Source organism: Tachypleus tridentatus, chromosome 6, assembly GCF_004210375.1.
Source record: "Tachypleus tridentatus isolate NWPU-2018 chromosome 6, ASM421037v1, whole genome shotgun sequence".
Taxonomy (NCBI): Eukaryota; Metazoa; Arthropoda; class Merostomata; order Xiphosura; family Limulidae; genus Tachypleus; species Tachypleus tridentatus.
Window position 1 is genome coordinate 67,489,811 of NC_134830.1, and position 26,981 is coordinate 67,516,791.

General features: G+C 30.7%; 1 protein-coding gene and 1 long non-coding RNA gene across 6 annotated transcripts in view; one reads left to right on the top strand and one right to left on the bottom strand.

Annotated features, from left to right (window-relative positions):
* The window catches only part of LOC143252732 (uncharacterized), a 118,253-nt gene extending 99,583 nt beyond the window's left edge, over positions 1–18,670 (top strand). Inside the window, exon 2 of the long non-coding RNA XR_013029119.1 lies at positions 17,191–18,670. This is a non-coding gene — a long non-coding RNA (uncharacterized LOC143252732). The remainder of the gene's footprint in view (positions 1–17,190) is intronic.
* LOC143252729 (nostrin-like) overlaps positions 9,058–26,981 on the bottom strand; it is a 48,974-nt gene continuing 31,050 nt past the window's right edge. For 3 of the 5 annotated variants that reach the window (XM_076505309.1, XM_076505312.1, XM_076505313.1), the window contains 8 exons: positions 24,036–24,260; positions 23,113–23,232; positions 20,354–20,462; positions 19,460–19,548; positions 19,031–19,159; positions 17,167–17,338; positions 16,227–16,364; positions 9,058–15,138 (listed from right to left, as the gene is read on the bottom strand). In XM_076505309.1, the coding sequence (XP_076361424.1) occupies positions 15,035–15,138; positions 16,227–16,364; positions 17,167–17,338; positions 19,031–19,159; positions 19,460–19,548; positions 20,354–20,462; positions 23,113–23,232; positions 24,036–24,260 (1,086 nt within the window). In that variant the 3' untranslated portion in view covers positions 9,058–15,034. Of the gene's footprint in view, positions 15,139–15,405; positions 15,493–16,226; positions 16,365–17,166; positions 17,339–19,030; positions 19,160–19,459; positions 19,549–20,353; positions 20,463–23,112; positions 23,233–24,035; positions 24,261–26,981 lie in introns of those variants that run through there. The other 2 variants (XM_076505310.1, XM_076505311.1) reach the window with 2 other exon arrangements.

Consider the following 26,981-nt stretch of genomic DNA (forward strand, 5'->3'; position numbering starts at 1 on the left):
TTACGACAAATTATAATTGGAATTTGTTTATTTCTTATGATACTCGTAATCTGAGGGTCGCAGGTTCACATTCCTGTCACACCAAACATCCTCGCCCTTTCAGCTGTGATGGTGTTATAATGTGACAATCAATCTCACTATTCTTTAACAAAATAGCAGCCCGAGAGTTGGCTGTGGGTGGTGATAACTAGCTGCCTTCCCTTTAATCTTACACCGCTAAATTAGGGATAGCTAGTGCAGATAGCCCTCGTGTAGCTTTGCGCAAAAATTCAAAAAGAAACAAACACACATTTATTTTGATAATTTGTTACTTCTTTTACTTTTAGAAAAAATCGTTTCTTCTTAAGCACAATGTTCCACAATGGAATATCGGTGCTAAGCCCACTGGGGGTATCAAAAACCCATTTTTTAGTCTAAACCCTCAAACGCACCACTGAGTCATCGGGTAGTCCTTGTTGAAAAGATAAAAAAGTTAGACCTAAAATTTGGTCATAAAATCGTTTTGTAATTTTAACAATTAAAAGTTTATCTGCGCATTCAATTTATCAATCTAAAGAATTACTTGAAATTTAACATTGGACAATTTCATTGATTTAATACAAGAATTTAAGAGCTGAAGACTTTTGATAAGTAGCAGGGTAGTAAACCAGAAAGTAAAGCCATTAGCCTCTTTAGAGATTTAAGCTTGTTTTTTGAGGGGATGGAAGAGGATATTTTTATTTGGTATTTTCTGGGCTAAACAATGAACTGCCTATGGTTTATCCATCGCAGGTAATTGAAAACGGATTTTGTTGTTTTGTTTTGAATTAAGCACAAAGCTACACAATGGGCTATCTGTGCTCTGCCCACCATGGGTATGGAAACCCGGTGTTCAGCGTCTAATTGTTATTTAGTATGAATTTAGTTTTTCACACGTTCTGAACTGTACGAACACTTTTTGCCACCGCTGTGGCATGTCCACAGACATACCGCTGAGCCACTGGGGGGCAAACCCGAATTTTACCATTGACATATGAGCCATCATTTTAATGAAAAAAACACACTCTAAGTATTTATTTAGAATGTTGTTTTTATAAGTCTAGTCGGGAAGTGTGTGGCTACACTGCATGGAAAACTTTCAAGAATATTTGCAACTACCGTATTTTGCACCTTGTAAGGCGCACTTTTTCTTTAAAAAATATCTTGAAAAATCCCCATGCGCCTTCCAAAACAAAAGTGACGGGTTAAAGCAAGAGGATAATTTAGAGTATACCCAAAACAGCCTCTCATACATATCAAAGTCTCATTATTTACCGATTAAAAGTATTTTCAATAGCATAAAACATTAAATTTAACTATTATTGTCGATAAAGTGTGAAGAATATGATGTATTTGACTGTATTTACTCAGTAGGTTGAAAAAGTTAAGGCTGCATCAAGGTATTAGTTGCTGAGTCAGAATATTTTTTCTTAAAATCGTTTTTTAAAATTAGGGTGCGTCTTCCACGATGCAGCGTATTACAAGGCTTGAAATACGGTAGCTTTTTGTGTTAAAACCTATAAATTTATTTTTTAAATGTAGGTTTATGTTATCACAATTTAAGTCTAAGATAAGTTTAAGACGACGACGAATAAAACCAACTGTAGCCATTTATATTTATACACCTAAATAACAAAAGTTGTAAATAATCCAGGCTAACAACATTAATTACAGCAGTATGGAAACCATTCCGCAAGTTTATAATTAATGGAGAAATCAGTTTGCTAAAGTAAATATTGCATTTAGGCTTCTAAAGTGCTCAGTAAACATAATATTCAAGTTTGCATTTTCGACTTTTTGTTGCATCACACAAACAGACCATTTATTAGCAGATTGTCCAAGACCTCAAACACTTTTAAGCACTTAATGAAGTCACCCAAGTTCTCATTTTTTGTATTTCAGAGAAAATAAGACGAAGACTGTCTTTACAAATGTAAGTATCATAAATGCTTAACATTACAGTTTTCAAAATTAAAGCTCATTTTTTTCACATTCTAGTCCTACCACTAAGACTGTCCATGTATTTTTGAGTAAAACAAACCACCTTAAAGAATAAGTTCATCGCAACGTTTCAGTATCATATATAAACTGAAATATAACTGCCACAGAAAGTATCCAAATCACCGACTTTAGTAAAGTACCCTACTCTCCACATTTTTCCAATAAAATTTTGTACCGGTTTACCACTATTTTTCATGTTTTACAAACAAGCCAGTTTCCATTGCCTTCTCTATTTCTTCAAGTCTTCAAACTGATTATTAAACTTTTATCTGGTTCTTATGACAGGCTTTCTGAAAGCCAATACCCACAATATTAACAGAAGTGTTTTTGTATTCAAATTATATATGTTTTATAAGGAAACCACAACAATATGGTAAGAGAAAAAATACTTTTACAATAATAACATCGACAAGGTAATTAAACACCAAATTTTTGTATTTTTTTCCTGAACACTTTCCAACAATAACAAAACCTAACACCTTCCTTAGAACAGAGTTAAAACAATTTGTATATACTTTTAAAAAAAAACGAAAATTATACAAACAGTATTTCATTGAATCTTCGTACTGCCAAGATGCTTAACACTCCTACGAAAAGACGTTTCTAGTCCTGATTTCTCCAAGCCCGTTCCATTGGCTGTGGTTTCGCTAGATAGTAGATAGGGACAGTGGGAATCTCGTTAATCCATTCATTAATAGATTTAAATGGCAATTTCATTTAAATACAAAATTATTAGCCTAATATTAATAACCTTTCAAGTTGCTCTGGGGCCTATTAGGCCCCACTTTTCGTAGGAGTGTTAAGAAAATTAACAGATCAAGTCCCTACCACCTTTTTGATAATTTTCTTTAAGGTTTCCAGGTAAATTTTGTACGATTTTCAAAACAACTTTTACATTAAAAAATAAATAAAAAATATGACTGAAGTAAAATTTCATTTTACCCTTAAAGAAGTCTATTAGATAAGGAATAGTTTGTTTGTTTTTCAACTTAAACAGTTACAATTCACTTTGGGGCCTGGCATGGCCTAGCGCGTTAAGGCGTGTGCTTCGTAATCTGAGGGTCGCGGGTTCGCGTCCGAGTCGCGCCAAACATGCTCCCCCTCCCAGCCGTGGGGGGCGTTATAATGTTACGGTCAATCCCACTTTTCGTTGGTAAAAGAGTAGCCCAAGAGTTGGCGGTGGGTGGTGATGACTAGCTGCCTTCCCTCTAGTCTTACACTGCAAAATTAGGGACGGCTAGCACAGATAGCCCTCGAGTAGCTTTGTGCGAAATTCCAAAACAAACAAACAAACAATTCACTTTATCTAAAATAAGGCTCCCATTAGAGTACCCCACAAACACAATAAGTCCGCGAGACGGAAGACATGTTACTTCGTGCACTCGTTTTTTTTCATATGATTTTGAATAGAGATTTGAATTCCTAGCAATATTTAAAATTCTAAAACTGCTCATTAGCATAGTTGAATTTGCACCAGTTTATAGGCTATAACGATGCTACTATATTTCAATCCAAAATAAGTAGAAGCGGCGTATATTGTGAATACAATATTAGGTTTCTCTTCTTTATGAACAGGGCTTCAGATAAAGAAATTGTTTTCGAAACAAACCTGTTTTAGAATGTCCAAGGCCATACGTAAACTTAATAAGTTATCACAATCTTACCAATTCATATCGTTTATGCAGGCCTACTTTGAGACCTTCCATTTTTCTGTATTTGAGCTACGTTTCTGTCAACATACTGTGACGTCATCACATAATCGAAATAAAATACTGGCGGGCTTCAAATCTTGCCTCCTTCCAAGGGGCTGTGAAACTGAACTGTTAGTTAACCTTACACAACTCAAACTCTGTTTATAAAGCACTTTATTTGCCATTTTCACAACTTCTAATAATTGAGATGGCAAAGGAGTCTATGTGTTTTCTTATAGCAAAGCCACATCAGGCTGAGTCCACCGATAGGATTCGAACCCCTGATTTTAGTGTTGTAACTCCATAGACTTACCGCTGTACCAGCGGGGGACGAGATGGTCAAGGAAGGGTCAATGAAGCTTGCTTACTGCTGTAAGATGGATAAGTGCAAAGAAAATACAGTTTAGCCAATCCCTAAATTATGCATCTTTATGGCAATACACTCATGAGAAGCGATTTATTGACAGCTTTATTTTAGGTTAAGGGCTTTATCCTAGTATATTTTCTGGGTTATAATTTAAACTGTAAACCATAAAACCCTCTGTGATGCATCTAATCTGTTGAATTTGGTTTCATTGATTCAAAGACTAGGTATTAAGCATAAAAGGCCAAACACCAAATTTAGTTAATCGTTACCTTTGATCCCCACACAACAAACATCATTATCACTTAACTTTTAAGATTCATTTGATTATCAAAGTTGAACTAAAAAAGTCTGTAGTAAAGATATAGTTTCAGATTACCAAAATAGGAACGGTGGCCAACTAAATACGATTTTCAACAGACATAGTGTTTTCATTAGTGACAAACAACTTTCGGACTGAGCAAAAAAACCGCATTGGCACCTGATATAGCAGACAGGATGTATCTCAGAACGGCTGGTATGGGTATTAACACCTTCACTGATAAGCAGAGAACAGCGTTTCAACTTCCCTAGATCATCTACGGGCTAACAAATAGAGTTAGCACCTGATTGTTGCCGGACATACGTCTCAGGGACGAGAATACAAACTGGTACAGGATTGCAGGGGACGTTGCAGTTGTATGTTATTAATTAGTATAAGTACAAAGGTGTTCCTTTATATATTGGTTTTAGTTGCTGTACGAGTAGGGTTTCTTTGATTTTGCGTTTGTTTATATATGTTACCATACTTAATATCTAGGAGTTTTATTTGGTTATGATGTGTTTGATTTGCAGTGTTCAAAATCGTGTGAAGGCTTGTTTTGTTGTTGTTCTATGAATCTAGTTTCCATTTTTCCGTGTTTAAACAATATAGAAGTCCTGGCAGTTGTTGCATTGTATTTTATAAGCTATGTTGGTGTGGTGTTTGTCAGTGTAGTTTTTACATAGTATGGACTTTAGTTTTATACCTGGTTTTCGAATAAATTTTATGTCTACTGGAATGTTATGATTTAAGTTTTTTCCAGATGTTGGTAATTTTTTCGCTGATGTCGGGAACATTCGGTTTGCAGCAGTATGAGGTTTTGCAGTTTATTGTTGTTGGTTTAGGTGTGTGTGTACCAAATATCAATCCAAAATACTGTAGAAGCTGCGTATGTTGTGAATACAAGATTAGGTTTCTGTTCAGATAAAGAAATTGTTTTGGAAACATACCTGTTTTAGAATGTCCAAGGCTATACGTAAACTTAAAAATAAGTTATCACAATCTTACTAATTCATATCGTTTATGTAGGCCTATTTTACGGCATTCCATTCTTCTATATAGTTGATATAATGGTAAATACTTTATTTTCACTCAGGTTCTTATTAGTATTTCGCAGATACCATAATATACATGCTGAAAAAGTCATTTGGGAAAAATAATTTTATGATATTTAAGCATCCTTTGCTGATGTGGAAATGATAGATTGGAATAATTGCCCAAGGATAAATGTCACAATTAGTTAAAACCAGTCAGTCGAGCCTAGAGACAACTAGAATAGTTGATACAAGGAAGGTGAAGAATGTGGTTTTATGATGTTAAAGTTGTTTGACTTTTTAATATAACTAACCTAGCAAAAATAAAACAGGAATGTGGATTTTTAAGTATATTTCAAAACTGAATTTAATACAGAAGAGCATTTCACGAGATTTACATTTGAATGCTTTAATACTGCAAAGAAATTTATAAAACAAAGGTCAAAAGGTTAAAGAAAACTCAATAAATGGAATTTACGAGACTATATAAATACATGCCTAAAAGGTAAAGAATAAATACTGTCTTATTGTATACTGTGTAATTATCTTAAGGTGAAATGTTTTAAATATTTATTCTTGTAATGTACAAGTTTTTGAATTAAACAAATTTAACTTGTTTTACCTCTCCTTGAATAACCATTTCAAAAATACACTAAAAATAACTTCCCTTAAAGCACTTTCTTTTGGAATATGTGATAAAGTAAATGACTAAGCCCCATTTGTTTTTAATATAAATGTTTAAAAACTGAAAGTACATTCAAGTTTCATAAATTACAAGGACTAATTATCAAAATGTGTTAAAACAAAAACTGAAGTCAACAGCAGCTAACATCATGTTTCTTTTACCAATTGAGAATTTTGTGAGGTGGCTGGCAATTTAGCACAAACCTATTCTGTTACTAGTGTAGTTTGAAAACGTTTGATTTATCTGGAACACACAAAGTTCTTGCAGTCTAATTTTTAGAGAAATACAAACAGCTTTACTATTCTACTAGACATCTTTTCTTTGCAGGACAGTATAGAATCACCTTTTTCTTTTAGATTTTTGTACCAGAAATATTAATGAAACTGTTAAAAATCAATATATTATTTCAAAGGAAAGTGGAAATACATCAATCTTTAAGAGTTGTCACACTTAAAATGTCAACAGTATTTTATTGGCACATAAAATTCATCATGTCTATTGGTATTTTGCACATAGAATTCATATAGAAAAAATATTACTTTGTAAACCTTACCAGCATTATAGGCAGATGCACCTTAACATTAGACAGAAGTACCAATAAATCTTAGAGCTCTGAAGCTAAGTTAGAGTGTATTATTTGTTGGGCTAAGTTTGATATGAAGTAAAACACCTAAACACTAAATATTGCTATAAAGTGTATATAGGACATTGCCTAATTGGTAAAACTTTGGATTTTGTTTGTTTTTGAATTTTGTGCAAAGTTACACAAGGGCTATCTGTACCTAATTTAGCAGTGTAAGACCAGAAGGAAAGGTAGCTAGTTATCACCACCCACCACCAACTTTTTGCCTACTCTTTTACCAGTACATAGTGGGATTGACTGTCACATTATAATGCCCTCACAGTTTTTAGGGTGAGCATGTTGGTGTGACAGGGATTCAAACCTGTGACTCACAGATTGCAAGTCCAGTGCCCTACCCACCTGGCCATGCCAAGCTTCTGGATTTTGCTTATTTTGTAATTCTAATGCTTGCTCAAGAATATATAGCATTGACAACTATTTTGTTTCATATTGACTAAATCCAACATCACCTAGTTGAATAAATAACGTAAAACTTATCCAGAGCAACTACTGCTACCATGTAACTAGTCATTGCCATTCATACATAAGAGAGGTTGCAACTTCAAGAAATCACCTGACCTACCATTGAAGGATAGAATTCATGCACAAGGTGCACCTTTACAGCTATATTTCCATTGACAGCACAGGTGTTATTGTCCACAGAATGATCAAAAATAAATGCAACTAGAATGTGAGCAACTCAACATTTTTCTTGGCCATGTGTTATGTAAAAACTGTATATATCTAACAAATTTTTTCCAAAATTTTTGATTAAAACACTGGCATATTTAGGTAGGGGCTCATCCCCAGGGCCCATTCATAATTTTATTCTATATAAAATTACATGGGGTGTAAGGCTCACAAAAACTGTTAGCCCCCGCATTAAAATAAAGTTGAAAATGCATGCTATACCTCCATATCACATTACCGATGTTTTTATATTATTTTTCAATAGTATGTTACATAACCATATGAATTTTTCACCATGCTTAAAAAAATTACAGACAATAAGATATAAAATTTACATTGAAAATACTAGTTCTATGATATTGCTGCATATTATATAGCAAATAAACTTCATTATTTATCCTAATTTGTTGCCGTAAAATGAGCTTAATGCTGTAGTTACAATTTTATTCATTCTCACAAATAAGATATAAGTAGCATGTTAATATTTCATGTTACAATGTTCCATTTATGAACTAGCACTGATATTCTGCCTAGGACTTCTATAACAAATTGTTTTCCCATGAAGTACACTGTTAACAGTACCAGAATTTGCTAACTATATAATAATTGTGTAAAAATTAGAAATTATTTTATATGACAAATTGTTAAGATCAGGATGGTTGTCATTTTGTGACAGAATCATAACATTAAAGTACTTACAATGGACATTTATATAGCTAGATGATTTTACAATATAACTATTGTGATAATTTCCAATATATTGTACTTATACATGTCTATTTGCTTAACTGTTCAAATTCTCTCATGACATATAACAAAACAGTTGAAATTTTGCTTAGTCCCCCTCCATCAAGTTTATGAACAACAACCACAAATTTTAAAGAATGCTTTTTGTGTGTGTAGGGGAAGGGGGTTATGACCTGCTGAAATTTGCAGTTGAGAAATATTGTAGCACATTTGGATCATGTAAAATTAACTAGGTGAAAGCTCAGTTACTGAGTATAAAAATTATTTTCTCCTACTTAGCATAGCTTGCCATATTAAAGTTAATTAATGGATAAATTTTTATGGTACTTTAGTACTACCTCTTCAGACCTTTAAGAACATTAAAAAATTAAATAAAACAATATAGTGTAATGTAGTTGAAAGACTAATTACAGTTGATATTTTTAAACTTAGATCAACAAACAGATTTTTAACTATTAAATGTTTTGTTTTCAATTTTTTTAAAAAACATTTGGTTTGTATTACCTCATCTAGAATATTACAAAGTTGAGCCATCACATGTACTTCACACATGTTTGTATTACAAAAATGCTTATCACAAATTACAACTTTCACATGAAAGGAACTTAAACGAGTTCTCTAACTAGCATGTGAGAATGATATACCTGTTGGTGGGTTTATAACATACTCAAAAATTATCATTATGGTAAAAACAATACCACATTCAGTATTTTTAATGTCCAAGAAACAAGAATATTTGTGTGGGTCTTTAAATATTAAAGTAATAATTTCCAGAATATGTAAATTATCATCACATACTCTACTTCAAGTGTAAAAGAACTAAGATTATTGATTAAAATTAATGTTCAATTGCAAAAACAGATATCAATTTAATACAAATATAATTTATCAGATATCTCAAAACTTAATGTTCAAATTGCACTGTTTATTGCACTTCTCTAACAATATTTCCACATCAAATAAAAGGACATGTATATTAATCAACTTCATGCATGTAATTTGTTCTCATTTTAAAAATGAGCACTAAAAAATATGTTATTTAAAAGGATTAAATTATTTTTTCCCCCATATAGATTCAACAGCTAAGCATCCTAAGATTCATATAATTTTTACACGAGGGGGGGAAGGCAAAACTCTCCACAGAATTAACGTTTTTGATCTTGTGCTTTGTAAATAGTTGCATCATTTATGACACTTGTAAATTAGTTAAAAAAGATATACTTACACACTGTCTATTATTCAAACTATATACATTTTGGATAAACATTTCTAACAACAAAGTACAGAGCTTTAAATGGCTGCAATACAGGAAGGACTTTCATTTTAAAAAATTTCACCTTCTGCAAAATTCAATATTAAAATCAATATTAACAGTTTTATTAATTATGGCAACATATTAAGATAACTTTTATAGTACATTTTAGTCTTTAACACAGAAAAATAAAACTTCACTGTTTTAATATGAATGTAGGAATCTTCTTGCTTTACTTATCCTCTGAAGTTATATATTCTTTTAGGTAACATGTAGACATCTTAAATCAGATCAATTCTTTACATACACTTAACTGTTCTTTAATTTGACAGGCACAACATTCAGTATACTTCAATTCCTGTAAGGTAAAATGAATGTTTGTAAAATTAACTGTAGAAATACCAGAGATTTCCATCAGTTGAACAAACAACTAAGAGACCCCCCCCCCCCCCCCCTAAAAAATATTTAAACTGAATTTGTCAGGGGGTTTTCTGTTATAGCTTGTAAAACCTAATAACAGAACATTCCTGATGTTCAACTTATTTTTATCTCCTTCTGCTACACAAAGTTTACCTTTACTTGGATAACATAGGACTTTCTAATATCCTAACCTTGTTTTAGATACAGAGATAATTTGAAAGAACTGACAGTATGCAAAAGTATGTAAATGTCACGATAGCATCTACCTACAATCTATTAGCCATATGTCTGTAATATGGTTGAACAAAGTATGATAATATTCAGGCACTACATTTCAATGAGCCAAGTTATTAAACACTGCTTATCAAGATAATGAAAGTTAACAATGTACATTCAGGAATCACTGAATGAGAGAAGCTCTTAGTAGAATAGCATTCTACTAAATCAAGAGAGTTTGATTTACTACCATTAAACAAGTACAACATAAAAAATATATACACACACACTAACCACACTGACTTTCTGTATACAACAGACTTACATTTTACTAAAAGCTGGCCATATTTTGTGTAAATATTTATGTAATAAATTCAAAATTACAGTGACCATTCCTTCTCCAATATGAGGTCATCAGTTATGTCTGACATGAAAAGTAAATATTCAACATTATTTACATAGCTGGATAAAAAGTAACTTTTTACTAATTACCATATTTTGATTAGAAGTTAATGTATGCAATATATCATACTATCAAATGTGAAGCTTACACAGGTTCAATTAAAACTATTTTAATTTGGCCCTAATTTTAATAGTTCACCACTGACATCACTGGTTATGTGGAAAGTGTTAAAAAATTATGATTTTGAGAAATGCCCTTCTAAGAGCAGTCTCGATTTCTGTTGCAATTAACTTTTTTCAGTGATTTTATGTTTAAATCCACATGCAATGCAACAGTACTACTATACAAATTTTTAGAACAAATATGACAATGTCTAAGCATAAATACTTTGATACATTGGAACACTTTCAAAGCAGTTTTTGACTTACAACTCTTCAAATACTGTTTAAAAACATACTAGGAATGAAGAACAAATTAAACTATATTATACACAAAAGTTTGCAACCACAAACTGTTTACACTGCACAAGTTTCTTTTACATGAAGTTTTAAAACCAAGAAAAATAAAATGAATGTGCATTAGACCCAAGTGATTACCTTATTTAAATATGAGCATCACTTATTGTCACATAAATTGTAATTAAATCAATTAAGGTCACAAAAGTAATTAATTTAGTTTCCAATTATTCCAGTTATCCAATTAAATGAATTATCACCATTATGGTTTAAATTACTTTTGATTAATTCAAGATTGTTCAACTTTACAATTCACAAAAAATCAATAATAAAATCGGCATTTTTCAATTATTACTATTTTAAAATTATTATAACTCTCCAAATAACTGAAATATCACCTATTGCTATTTCCGTTAGAACAACTCGGGCAACAGTATGCACATATTCAGCTTGCATAAAATCATGAATGAGAGGGCATGGCCTAGTTTCAGTAATACCTGTTATGTTTAACCTTAATGTCTAAATAATGGTGCATGCTTAACTCTATATTCCTTACTTATTGTTACTGCAAATGTAACAAGTGTTACTCTGAGTAACTTTTAATAATCATGCAGCCTTTAATGGTTTGCATGTCACTTATAATTAAGAGCAACCATTATTAGTTATAATTTTTATTGAAGATTTTTAGCAACTTTTCTGTTAGTAGTTATTCCACAATTGTGACAAAAATACTATTATAAAAAGAGTTACAAATCAAACCTCTTTACTTTCCAAAAACCTTTTGATTGATGAATAACTTATTCATTTAATTGTCTGTAATATAGATATGGACTAACAAGTGTAAAGATACATAACACCTGAGTAATTAACATATTTAAACCTGACTCCGGTTTAATACAACTAGCTCTAGCTAGATAAAGAGCACTAGAAATGAACAAGTCTTGCTGCCACAAGATGCTGTTTAATTATTACCTCGTATGGTAAGCTTTACATTAATTTATTGATTTATATACACATGGGTTTCTACAGATTCTTTCAGCCTGGAAAGATATAATATGGAATAACAAATATGACGAAATGCCACAACATTTTTCACATACCTAAAACAATTTAGGTTACTACACAGGAAAGTAAAATTGACTCAAAACCCCCTAGAAAATGTTAATCTCATGCTGAATGGCTCTCAAATAAAATTATTACAATCCAAGACCAGAAGGCAGATGTCCAGAACTAACTGCAAAAAATAGATAGATATGTACTTGCAATAAGTAATAGTTTAGTCACAATAATGAAAACATATAGATAAGCTAGTAGAATTTCAGTTTTGGTTATTTCATTTCTCATGGCTACTACCCATGAGCTAATACAACAACCCCCCTCTTTTACATCCATGAATATTTAGTCTTACTCCTTTAACTTTATCCACATTAAATTTAACTTTTCATTGATGTATTTACATCAAATCCTTACTCAGATTTCTTAATGCCAACAGCTTCCAAATTCCCCCACATAAAGATATTCCAAGTTAATACATTTTGATTGAAAAGTTAGCTTCAATTGTAATAATTAAATACAAATGTTAGATTTCAGGCTTAAAAACTTTACTTTATATAGTACACTGAAATAACTTGTAAATATTTTTTGTTCTTCTACACAACAAAAAGTGGCACAGTTTAACAAGAAAATTACAGAAGTAGAAGTTACATTTCACAACACACAAATCCAGGTGAAATTTCACTTTTAACAGAAATCAAAACCAGCCAACGACTAGATAAAACATTAGGTTATTTCCAGTTTTTCTACAGGTTATTAAAGTCAGCTTTATGTTAATGCTGTACTTTTTGGTAATTACAAATTCCATTTTTTCTTTAGAGCATACAGATTTTAAAAGTATAATTACCATAATTATTGCTTACATATTTCCTTTAAAGCTTTAAAAGGTAATCAGAATAATTTGCTTTCTCCAACTTTTCTTAAAACATGTATAAAAATAAAGTTATTACTTTGTATAAACATTCCTGTGGCTTCACAATATTTTGAATATTTTTATTAACAAAAAAAATTCCTTAAAAGTTAATTTCCAAAAATCAACTAATACAAAATGTATTCTTAGCTCTAACACACAAATTTAAAATACAATTAAGTGATAAATTTATTTACTAGTGTGTACATATGCTTACACTGATCTATTCCTCCTTTAAATATACATAATTAAGGCTACTTTTGCTACTAATAATATATTTAAAGTAATGGATGTTTTTATAATAAGCATAACTTAAATATCTATTTATCTTTTTTTGTATTTCACTTAACAACATCTAACTCTGCAAATATAATAATATTGGATCTACATGATTAACTTAATGCACAAATCTGCTCAAATCACTAGAAACTCAAATGAGTTATTCATTTATAAGAATGAACATACATGAAATACTAACTACAAGTAACAATATGGAAAAGCTGTAGGGAGGTGGGTGACAAAAAGGAAGGCTCTAGGGCAGGGGTTCCCAACCTTTTGGCACTCACAACATGAAAATGTAATTGATGAAATAAAATTAATGTTATCCCAAGCTACTTCTAACAAGGCTACGCGACTCCCCTGCCAAGGCTTTGCGACTCCCTGGGGGGTAGCGACCCACCGGTTGGGAACCCCTGTTCTAGGGGAATGGGTGATAACTAAATTTTTTAAGACAGAGTGAAGTAATAAATGATACAAGAGACAGAAACATACAATACTTACAAAAAGCATTAATCAGTATCTCAACTCCTGTGCCCACAAGTATGCTAACTATCCATCCATGTGGAGATATTCAATAAAGAACAAAGACACAGTTGGCAGGAAAAACTTTGTTTACCTCAAGGTAAAGTATGCAACTTTGATTCTCTGGGAACAAACTCATTCTGCCAAGTTAAATGTTGATCTAATAATTGTTATTATTTCTGCATTTGGAGATTTATCACCTTTAATAACAAGAAAAATTGGCCACATTAAATGATAAAAAATGCTTGGTCAGCATTAAAAGCTACTACGACAGATAAAACTTAAGTTTTCCTAAAATACTTGTTTGTGCACATCTGCAGCCAAGATACGTGAACGTGACCAAAGTAATACATCTAATCACGACCAACAGAGTGATGCTTTTTGCAAGTACTGTACGACACTTCAAACAAAATAGAATAAAATCATTATCAGGAATTTATGTAGTTTTTTAAAAATAAGTACTAGATATTGTTCATGTTGTTAAATGATTCTTTAAATAAACAAAAATGAAGACATAAAAAAGGGTAAATATTTAGTATCAATCTCTTCTTTAATTGTGTTTGTCAGTATATACTACTAGTTTATTTTGACAACACCCAAAAGCTATTTTAGTAACAACCATTTCTGTCAAGTGCACCATGTTAGTGGTAACTTGATGTGACTGTTAAGCTGCATATTGTCATACAACTACAACTTGGTTCATTTACACTGTCCACAATTTTGTATGAGTAATCTGACCAGAGGATAAATAGTAACAGACAGTTAATTTATTCATCAGTGCCAGTAGGGATGTGCTAATGTAAAAACTTAAAACTGTACATATAAATATCAATATATTCATGAACATTCATTTACAGTCAAATAAATGACATCTTTTCATAACTTTACTTTTGTAAAGATACTGAATATGGAACCATATCAACCTCACATCATGCTTTGTACCATAATTCTCATAATGCTACACACCCTGATGTAAAAAATATATATACTCTTCATTTATATAAATAATGCATATTTTGAAATCAGTTGGAAGTTGTGACATTTTGGTGTGTGCTGAAAGCTCTTTTAGGCATGTTTTGTAAAATATCTAATTCTTCAAAATAATAACAAATTAACAGTTAATAACACTACAACAATTCTAATAATTATATGAAATCTCATATGCAATTTAACTGAAATAGTATTCAACCTTTCCAACAAAATCAATTGAGAACATGATTACATTTAGAATAATAATTCAAAATATATAACTTTCCCTAAATATACTTGACCTAACAGTAACATTTCCACCTGATCTGTGATTACTAACAATCATCTTCCAATATAATAAAATAGGGCTTGAATAAATGAAAACTACAGGAACCTAAACTGCTACAGTTCTTTTATGTAGGTTGAAGGGAAAAGACCAACAAGTCCATCTAGTTCTCCCTTCCACCAGTTCACATCAGTCTTCTCTAAAATTGTTATAAGGTCACCTGCAAGTAAAAATATTCGTTTATTGAAGTTTTAATTCAGAGTGACTAATCAAAATAATTACTTCACTGTAAATACAAAAAATACAATAAAACACAAAATTCAAATGTAATCTCTCAAAATTTGGTGGTACCACCTTTCTTTCAGTGGCATAACATGGTATGAATGTCTAACTTTAAAAATAAGTCAATTTTTAAAAAGTGCTATAATTATCCTTAACTGATGATCAAAACATGTTAAGGACATGATTAAGAACTAAAGCTTACACAATGGACTATCTGTACTCTGTTTGCATTGAGATGGGTGTCAAAATCTGGCTTCCAGCACTTCAAATCTGCAGACGTACTGTTGTGCCACTGGGGGGCAAAATTAAGTTAAACTAAAAGTATCTTTCTCATTCAAGATATTATAATTAAGTTACACTGTATGAAATATATATCATTTTCCCTATAGATATGGTATTGTTAGCTCATCAAAAAACTAAGATCAGAATAAATTTAACAAACAAATGCTTGGATATATAAAGTTTAAACTTACCTCTATATTTTTTAAATACTGAGTTAGATAATTTTATTGTATAATCACTAAAAGTTGTTTTAGTTTTAATAATGGATTATCCATAATTCAGCTACACATATTTCAAAAATAATATTCATTTTTATCTATCACATAATTAGTATTTCGTTTATAACGATGAACATTTTTTGTTTGGATAAGACTCTCGCATTTCAATTACTATAGAGAAATCTACAGTCATGGTTATAAACATTTTAAACATAATATCATGTGACCTGTTTTCAATGCAAGTATTTACTTGCATTGTTTGGTCGTCTGAAGTTAAGCACAAAGCTACACAAAGGGCTACAAAAGTCCTCTTCTCTCCATGGGTATTGAAACCCAGTTTCTAGCATAAGTCCATACACACACTACTACTACTAAACACTGGGGTCTTCACTTATATGAATACAAACATTTGTACATGGAGGAGGAAAAACATTTTCAGATTCAGGGTACATGACTTACTATATAACATATATAAATTTCAAGACAATGAAATCATCACAGTCCTGCATCATTTTTTACCCCTTACCTGTATGTATTGTAAGCTCATCATTTTGAATAGCTTGATAAGAGTATAAAGCTTGACATTGCCCAATGGAACAGTTGTTAGTTGATTGTATAGACTGAATGTTGTTCTGCACCTCAGATATGTGGTTGAAGACAGCTTCTAACATTAAATATAAAAAATGTATGCAACTAGATTATGATTCTAGTTATAAAAAAAAAAAAACCTTCCTAATACATGCACATGACTAAATTAATTTATCTTCTTGATTAATGTATTTGTATTAGTCCTATATTTGTCTTGTAAGCTTAAAGCTTGTTACATGAAAATACAACATTATGAATTATAATTACAAAAAATACAACTTTTAATTTTAGTTTCATGATAAAAACTTTTGTGAGAATTATGAGCATTACACATTATACTGTTTAATAAAAAAGTGCTAAAATAAACAGCATTTTTGACTTTACACACATACACACGTAAGTGATTTTACAACCTGGCTTTTTTATTTTAGCAGAGAAAAATCTATACAACATCATAAACAAGTTATATGTCCATTTTTATGCTTAATCAATATATTGAATCTATTATTTTTTAACTTTTTGTTTCTACTGCTTCGCTTGAGACAACCAAACCCCAATATTTGCTTTCACCACTCTCAGCCCAGATAACCCATTTTAGTTAGTATTTTTTGAAACTTTAAAACCTAGTCATACATAGAAAGTGTTACTTTAATGCATTATTATCTTACAATTAATCTGTTCTACTATTCACATTAAAAAATAGTTTAATATCACTACAAAATATCTCAATTAAAGAATTACTAAACTGTTCCAAGAAAGTTCAATGATTAAATTACTGGGAAATGTAATGACAAAGTGTTACAGCATTTTTGAACACAAGTAAAATACTGCTTTTCTAGAGCTTACGCTTCAAAAACTATTACTGTTTTTATATTTACCATCAAAGTTGCCTTCAATTACAGAAGTACCATCACCTACACCTCTGTCTGCTTCTCCAAAGTCATTATTTGAAGACCAGCTACTACTGGAGGAGAGTCCTTGGTCTGATCTTCCTGAAAATAACTCTGTTATTCCGCCATCTGGCAGTGTCAGCACCGAGTGAACTGAACCCTGTGGCAATCAAAGAAAAAAAAACTGATAAACTTAAGTTTTTAACAATTTAGCATAAATGTTCTAATTCTACTGTTATTGGAATGAAAAAGCAACTGTATTTGGTGTATCCAATTACTAATTTGTTTTTCATATACTTAGATAAATTTCACTTCAGCCATTAAGACTTTTGTAAGTTTAAGATTTAGTGATTGCAAATGTAATGGTACTTATTGAGATTTCCTTTTACAAAACATTGTGTGTAGACTAACTTCACATAACACTGAATAACAAAAATAATTTATGGAGGGGTCCTTGAAAATCTCTTAAACTGTAGAATACACAATAATGGGTATGTAAAGTGTAGCATGATTTTCCTGTTGAATTTTTCTTTAGCAAATCAGAAAGTTAATTAGCATGTGACAGGTTATGTAATCATTATATATGTAAAAATGGCTGGTCTGGGTTGAGGAATTTTTTTTATGTAGAGGAACGAACAACGTTTCGACCTTCTTCGGTCATCGTCAGGTTCACAAAGAAAGAAAGAGGTAGTTGGCCGATAGCTGACCACATGTTTGAAAGGGGTTGTGTAATTGAGCATAGGGATGTAGAGGGCATGCTTAGATGATTGATTATATTTATCAATATAGGTATAAAGGTGTTCTTTTGTATTGGTTTATTTTGTGCTTGAGTCGTTGTATAATTAAGGCTTCTTTAATTTTGCATTTGTTTATTTGGGTGTTTTTATGGTTATGTTGTGTTTATTTGTTTTGCAGTGTTCGAAAACGTGTGAAGGTGACTTTTTGTGTTCTTTGAATCTTTTAACAGATCATCAGTATTACTGTAGTTTTTTTATGATTTATCTTGGATGTGCCTCCAATTTATTGTAACCTATTATAATTTGAAATTGTTAGAAATTTTAATTTAGAAGTTAGTTAAATGTTGATATACATCAAATTTACGATATTTGTCAACAAGATTGATAGTTTTCTTTCTTAACACAATTATTTTAATGTACAAACAATAATAAAGTACATCATAACAGTTATTACATATAATGATATGTACACAAAAGTTTTACAAACTTACAAACAAAATTGAGTCTTCTATCTGGTCTGGAATTGAATATTTTATTGAAGGTTCACAATAATTGTATTAATTTTGAGTTCATATTGGCATAATTCACTGATTACACCCAAGTTTTTCAGAGCTGAAGTTATATAATGTTTTAACAAAAATACTAATGTATGATATTAATCTGCTGACGTTAAGTGGTATGTAATGTTCAAAATCTATAAACATACCTGGTCAAGTATCTGTATTTTCTCAATTAATAAACATTTATCACAGTTATAGCTTCCATGGCTTATAGAATAGTAACTATAGTAAACCAACAATATATACTGTCTCCTACACATCAATTTATAAACTTTAGGTAAGGTTCTTGAAATTTCAGTTGGCAGCAATACTTGACAATATGCTAGTACTTTTGTAAAACATATATTGCCAATTCTTGCACTCAAGAATCTTCTTCAAATTTAGAGAATAAGTGGGAATTTCATGATACACATTAACGATACAAGTTAATACATTTCTAAATATTATTTTTAACTAAAACAAACATTGATATTAAAATAAATACGTAACAGTAAATGTGTTACACTATAAATGTTCTACTTGGAAAAGTAATGCTATATTAAGTATTTCACTTACTTGTTTATCACTGTACTGCTTCATATGTGCAGTTAATGGATGTGCTGGTCTACTTCTGCCATTGAGGTCAGCAAGGGCACATTCCACTTTGTGACGTGTGGCTTCCAAATAAGCTAATGTTGTATGAAGCTGTGTAATAATATTCACATTAATAAATAAGAAATACAAAGTACTAAGTCTTTAAAAGTTAAAATTGTAACTAAAAAGTTCATAGTTTCGAGATGTACATTTTTAATCACTGCTATAGCCTCTCAAAACATTACTACTGTACATTATATACTTTGACAAATGTCAACATACAAGGTACTTTCATACTGACTATAAAGGTTGAGTTAAAAAATTTAAAATACTAAGTTTCCTTACACAACTTCGTGTTAGTAACAGAAGGAAAATTACAAGCCACTTGATCACAAGCAATAATCTACTCACTTGATGAAGTTTCTGTGTCACATCTTGTTGTGCATCCTCATTACCAAAATTAGGAGTTTCACTGAATGCTCGTCCTAGATTTTGTACTCCTATAAAAATAAGATATTAAATCATTCTTAAGAAAATTATATTAACTATTCAAAATGTATTATGACAATTGGACATAACAAAAATAGTCCAACAGTGATGCAACAGGCTTGTTGCTAAGTACAAAGGAACATTGAAGATTTAAAATATTTCTTTATAAAATTAAGAACTTAAAACATAAACATTAAAATTTGAATTGTCAACTACGTTGTGATGCCATGTGACAGGTGGATCTGACAAGCAGATCTCATTTTATAGTACATGCTTCCATAAACACAAGATTGAAAAGTATATGAATTATGCTTTGCTCGAGTAATATCTATAAGTATTATACATTAAATGTGTATTTCTCAGAGAGGTGGTAAATAAATCAGAGAAGGGGAAAAGCAGAGCATGACATACTTCTCATACTACAAGTTTTTAAAACATTTCCTTACACAATTAACTTAAAAACCTTAAATAGCATTAAAAACTGATTTATCAACTACGTTTTGATGCCTAGTTTATTCATACATATGATAAAAAAATAGTTTAAATTTTGAATGCAATTCTGCAAAAGGTTGTGACGTGTGCACTTTGACCTACTCATTGTGAATAAGTTAAAACAGTTCATCGGTAATTTGCTTTTCCTGTAATTATTACTCATCTCTACCTTTATTCTTGTTTGAAACTTGTATATTAAATATGTAAAACCTCAGTATGTTATCTTTCTTTTAAATGGCTTTAAGAAAATGTTTAATTATTATAGATTTAATCATCAAATATCTGTTTCTTCACTTAAAAACAAAATTTTTCTTTTTCATTTACCTTCTATTCCTTTTCTTTCCATCTCAATGTCATGATTCAACATATAAAAAAACTTCTGTAGAGATTCTTTTCTTCTCTCTGCATTCATGAAATTCTTCATATTTTCTGACTAAAAAATAAAGTAATAGCATAAAAACAAGATACGTAAAACAATCTAAAATTTAGTATCAATCATGTTAATGATGTAACAGTTTAAATCTCTATTCTTTTACTCTGTCTATTTTGTTTGTATTTTGCTGTATGGCTTCAGATTAATTTTTTATACCAGTGTAAAGTAGTTGAATAGAAGAGTATATTCTATCTGGCTATCTTCATGTTCAGACTTCTACAATTAAAGATAGTAGTAACCATTTAGATCCAGTAAAAATGAGTGAAAAATAAAAACTAAAAGTATGGAGTGCAGCAATAGTGATAACAAACTTAATAAGGGTTGTACTTATGAGTGTAAAACAAGTGGGTCTGATAAATTAGTATTTGAAATAATTTATAGTTGTGCAAAGTTAGAGCCTTCCAAGTGAGCCCAAGAATAAATTACTAGATTTTCCTTCATGGATGGTTTGAAATAAATGAAAAAGTTGGACTTCAATTAACAAAATGCAACAGATCATATCAGACTGTTTATGTATGTTTACATAATGACATTGTGAAACTTCTTCAAAGATGTGACTTTTGGTTCCATGACAGAGGAGTGTGTAATCTGGGACTTCAAAGAAAGCTAGTCATTTATATAAAATATGTATGAAGACAATGTTGAGATGTCTTACCTAGGAAGTGTACAGCTTGATAATGGCAAAGGCATACAATTATCCAATTATCTTTGATAAATTAGGAGTAGACATGATTAAAATGGTAACTATGTACCAAAAGAGCTAAAACTATGGTAGGTCACAGACTGATAAGGGTATGCAAATAAAGTCAAAGTTCTGCCAATCTGTCACACAGACACACTGCATGTTTCACATACTTGCACTGGAGTTTGTTAATACCATTAAAAACATTAAACATTTGAAGCCTTCAAATCAAAATTTAGTTCTGCAGTATAAGCTGAAAAACTGCATAACAATTGGAGCATTTTCAGTGACAAAGAATTGCCAATCAAAGAAACACACTATGAGATGGATGAGCATAAGAAATTGATGCTCTGTATTTTAGCTATCCTTATGTTGTAGAAACTGTTTCTAAGCTACAACAGATTGAACAACTAAATCCCTACATACACACACTTTAACAGCATTTATGCTTTTGTATAACACAAATTAATTGTAAAAGAGCCTTTTCTTTATGAAAAAGGCTTCAGAAAAAATTAAAGAACTCTATGAAGGCTAACAAAGATGCCACTGGAGGGGAATTGTATTGTTAGGCTCAAATATTTCATTGTATTATTCCAGTCCAGCAATTAAAATGTGGGACAGTGCTAAGAATAAAGAAGGTAAAGCTTTCACAACCATACAAACAGGGAATTAAGGAAATTAAAAACAGTTTTGTAAATTATAGGCATGTGTTTGTATAGTACTTTAAGTCCAAATACACAATAAGATAATAGTGACACATTAATATCCTTATAAAATAAAATAATCCCAACATAAACCAGCATACAGATGCTTGTCCATGCTACTGAATTACTAAACATCTGCAGCAGATACTGCTTGAGGTAAACTCTGATCAGTACCTCATTAATCATGGCAAAACTTGTGTGAAACATTGAGCAACTATGATGCACTTCCAAAATAATTTGTTCAAGCAGTGTTTCCCCAATAACTGCACTGCATCTTAACAGTTACTGGTGCATTGCATTATGAGAAATGTTTGGTTTTGATATACCAAAAACATTTTTTTAAGAAATCCAAAATTGGAAACTATGATGCATGCATAGATACATTACAAACTCTACTAAAAACAATAAACAAAATTTACTATTTTCTTAGTTTAAAAAGCCTACTGTAATAATATTGAGTGTTTCACGGAAAAAACTGCTGTCATAACCCAATGTACTGGATGTCAATCTTTTGGTTTTGTTTACTGGTTATTTGGAATTAAGCACAATGCTAAATATTGGGCTATCTATGTTCTACCCACCAAAAGTATCAAAACCTAGTTTATAAGGATGAGTCTGCAGACACACCACTCTGCCTCTGGGAAGCTCAATCTTTTGGGCTGATCCCATCCTGTAGAATTAGTTCTTATTATAATTTTGAAATTACTGTATTTGAATAAAATTTAACAAACTCTTAACTGACAACTCTTTCATGCACAAAAAAATTAGTTTTCTACTAAAGACTTGTCTGAATTTAAAGTTATTCTTACTCTTACCCTGACTGGTCTGAGTGCAATGTTATGAATGTTAAGAATAAAAATTGTTTTTTTCATCTCGCAGTTTTTCATATCACTTGTATAACCTTTGGAACCTCTTAAAAAAACTTTATATTTTAATGTCATTTTTTCTACTATAACTAACTAGCAAAATTTACTTCAAATAAGCACTTTAGAACACAAAATATTACCATATATACACTGCTGCCCAAAATATTAAGGCCAATGAACATAAAAAAAAACAAACAAATATACATTTTGCATTGTTAGACTTATTTGAGTAGAGCTTCAAAAGATGAAAATAAGAAAAAGGAAAATAAAAATTAAAAACTTTTTTAGCATTTAATAGGGACAATGTGAATATTATGAAATATAATATGAAAACATTTTATAATATGAGCAACTTGACCCAATCATGCACATGAGATTAAAACATGCACAATACCTACATAAAAGTCAGGCAGGAACTGCTCAGGAGAATTAGGACCAGTTCCTCTAGACCGTATTGATTCTTGGATGTCTCCCTGTACATCAATTTTAGATACAGCTGCATTTAAAATTTCACACCCCTGTCATGAATAGTAAAAAAAAAAAAATGCTCAGGTACAGCTTTAATTATTTTCTGTACAATTATAATGAGAAATGTTTAATGATACAAATCTTTACTTTGACAATGTTGAAACTATTAAAATCTACATATGTATAGGTAATTACTGATATGAGAAGTTAACCTTTTCTCATTCTTAATTAATGGTATTCAATACGCATTTTCAAAAATAACCAGTGAAATTTGAGTAAAACAATACTTGTGTGGATGGTTTGGAATAAAATAAAATAGTAGTAAAATTACCCGTTGTTTTATAGATTTTAATTTGGTGAAAGTAATTACTGATACAAACACGTGCACTAAAGTCCTCCCCCTTTTCACCAATGTAACTATAAGAAAAACTGTCTCTAGCAATGGAAAGCTCTTCCTATTAATGTTGAGTTTACATTTGGTTCTTACATTTTCTTATACCCTATTTTATTCTATTCAAACTATCTTTTGGTTGTGTAATTATCTTTTAGAATATTATACACAAGTTCATTTTTAGAGACTGTGATTGGTTGGTTGGTTGTAATTAAGCACAAAGTTACTTGTGTTCTGCCCACCATGGGTATTGAAACTTGGTTTTTAGTGTTAAAGAATGTAACCACAAAAATAAAGAGGATATTAAAAACTACTGACATAGTTGCTCTGATAAGAAAACAGTTATTTAACATTAAGTTTAGAAATGATTTTTACAATAGGAAATATTTTAACTGATTAATCAATTTATTAATGTAAAAAAAACTACATTTTGAGATTCTTTTTTAAATATATAAAAATTACCTGAATCATCTCGGGACCCAAAACACTGATATGATTGGCATATTTCTGCACTAAATCTTGCATATGTTCAAGTCTTTCTTCTTCAAGCTTCTGAAACTGAATGTTTGCTTTGAAAACAGTTGACTCCCATTCCTGTCGTGCCCTCTCAGCCTTTAAACAGCTTGTATAGTATTCCTGGTCCGCTCTTGCCACAGCTTCCTGTGCTTTTCTACGCTTGTTTTCCATCTTAAACAGTGTAAGAATATAAATAAATTCTTAACCAATTTACTATGTATATTTTACATAAAAAAAAACGAAAATTGTTTAAACTTAAATTCTCTTATCCTTAATTACTTAAAAAATGAGAAACAAACCACATTCATCCAACTTAACAAATTTAGCTTGCTACAACTTCAAGCTTACTTTAACAATATTCTTTTAAAAAACTAGAACTATATAAACATGTAATACTAATTTGCTTCAGAATCCCAAAATTAAAATTAATAATACAGGGTGTTCGGAAAGTCACTGTGCTGTTTTGAAAGCAGCGATAACAGCATTCATTCAGTCTATTTCAAGCCAGCAACTGATAGCGGTGTTTAGAAACAAAATAAGAAGGATCCAAGCCTGTATTGATGCCAACAGGGGTCACTTTTAACATTGTTTATAATTGTCATTCATATTTACCTCCTGTATACTATATTGAAACATGCCTGTTAATAAATATACAAGTGCACAATGACTTTCCAAACACCCCGTATATAGTGACAACAAATCAGTACCACAGTTGTCAGCCTAGTGTACTGTAAAAAAAAACACTGGGACAGTATAAAAAAGTGGTGAGCGAGTATATTATACCTTGTTTAAAAAGCAAAAATACACTTAAACAGTATTCAGTATTGTCTAAACATTGTCTTTGGAGGGAGAGGGACACAAAAAGTGTCATAATAGCATAGCATAACTTCTTTCTAGTGATAACAGTCACTAAATATAAGGAAACAATATTCCAGATATTTGGGTCAGTTGTTTTCATATGGTTTTGTACTGGCATATCTTATTCAGAAAATCAGTCAGTTTCTCTCAACTCAGAATTAAATGGCAGGCCTTATATAGATATATTTTATTGTTGTAAATCAGTTACTTTCAGTACAAAATTAGTGGTGAACTGTAATATTAGCAGCAGTTTTTCTTCATATGGTTTAGAATGCACATCTTATTTAGGATGTTAGCTTCAATGATATTCAATATAAAATTGCAATAGCATACCTTATTTAGGACTACTTGCTTTCAATATAAATATTGAATTTCTTTGTGTGTGAACAGGTAAGCTGTGTGGATCTTAAGACAAAACAATTCAAGTTTTATGTGGTTCGTTAGTAAGGACCTACTCCGTATTTCTTTAGTAGTTTCAATAATATTACTGGTTATAATGTTCAAGATAATTCTGTAAGTGTAAAAGGTAATTTAAAAATACAAAGAGTAATTTGCACTGTTGTTACAGTAGACAGGTTGTCAACTAACCTAAATCTCCTACATGAAACAAACCTTTTGAGACATCAAGGAGATCACAACTGAAAATACTGCTAAAAGTGAGAATACCAAACTTAGAATTCACTACATTCTAATTTTTATAATATTTCTTGTTTATGACATCATTAAAGTAACTCTAATTCCTTGTTATATATTACTGACTTCATTTAATAATTTATAATTTTACTGATGATTATGTAGTCTGCTTCCCTTTGACCAAACGTTCTTAACAAACTCTTATTAAAAAAAGAAATAAAACATGACCCATTACTCCAGAAAATATAATTGGGTTTGGTTAATGCAACGTTTCACCAATACAATACACAGTAAACTCTTATAATAAGAAACCTTGTTCCAAAAATAAGGGATAGTAGCTTTCAATTAGTATTCAAAATGTTAGGGCCACTTTCACTCAACATAGCATCATTAGTATATAATGAAGTTTTTATATTACAGACAGTTGCTGTGGGTATGATATTAAAATCGTATACCCTGTTCAGGATATTATAGCAACTTGTATTCAATAGGATATTAATATCCCACACTTTCAGAAAAGTTCTTTCAGTATGGGATTACAATGGCATATCTTATTCAGGATATTATGGCTAATTGTACTCAAAATGCTATAACACTGACACTTTACTGTAGTCTTTAAGTACCAATTGTTTCCATTTAAGGTTTTACTTGCTATCAGTGTTAGGAACAGACTGAGTTATGATCAATACTTGATTGAAGGAACCACTCAATAAATGTTAGTCTTTTCAATATTTAAAGTTGAAATTTCTATAGAGAAGTCAGGCTCTGTTGTATCAATTCTATTAGCAAACTTTATTAATAAGAACTTGAGAACCTGAATATAAGAAAAAAAACACCTTAATCCATGGAATTTTCTAAACAAAACATAATTTTGCATCAGATAAAAGCACTACATACAAGTATGTCCACCTGTCAATGTTCATCTAATAAATTCTTATACTGAAAACCAAAATTAATCATAATTGAACATTGAGTTGAAGTATGAACATTTTTGAAATTACAAATGAGTATTACACTTTTTATTTATGGAAAACAGGGTGTATACAGAACATTAAAAAATGAATTTCCTGACTTTTTCCATGATCTTTTTCTAAATTTTTCCTAACCAGTGGAGTAATATGATTAGTCACTCAATATAAGGATACAAAGTTTAAGACATTAGGGTTAGTTGTTGTTCATATGGTTTTAATACTGGCAAATTTTTTTCAGGATATTAGGATCAGTTTCCCTTATCAAAGAATTAAATGGAAGGCCTTATACAGATATTTGTTTGTCATTTGTTTTTTTTTAACCTTTCTAAGACATTAGTGGCAGTTTTTCTCCATATGGTTTACAATGCACATCTTATTTAGAATAAATGTTTTTTGGTTATAACAAGTACCTTCCGCTTTTCTTTCACTT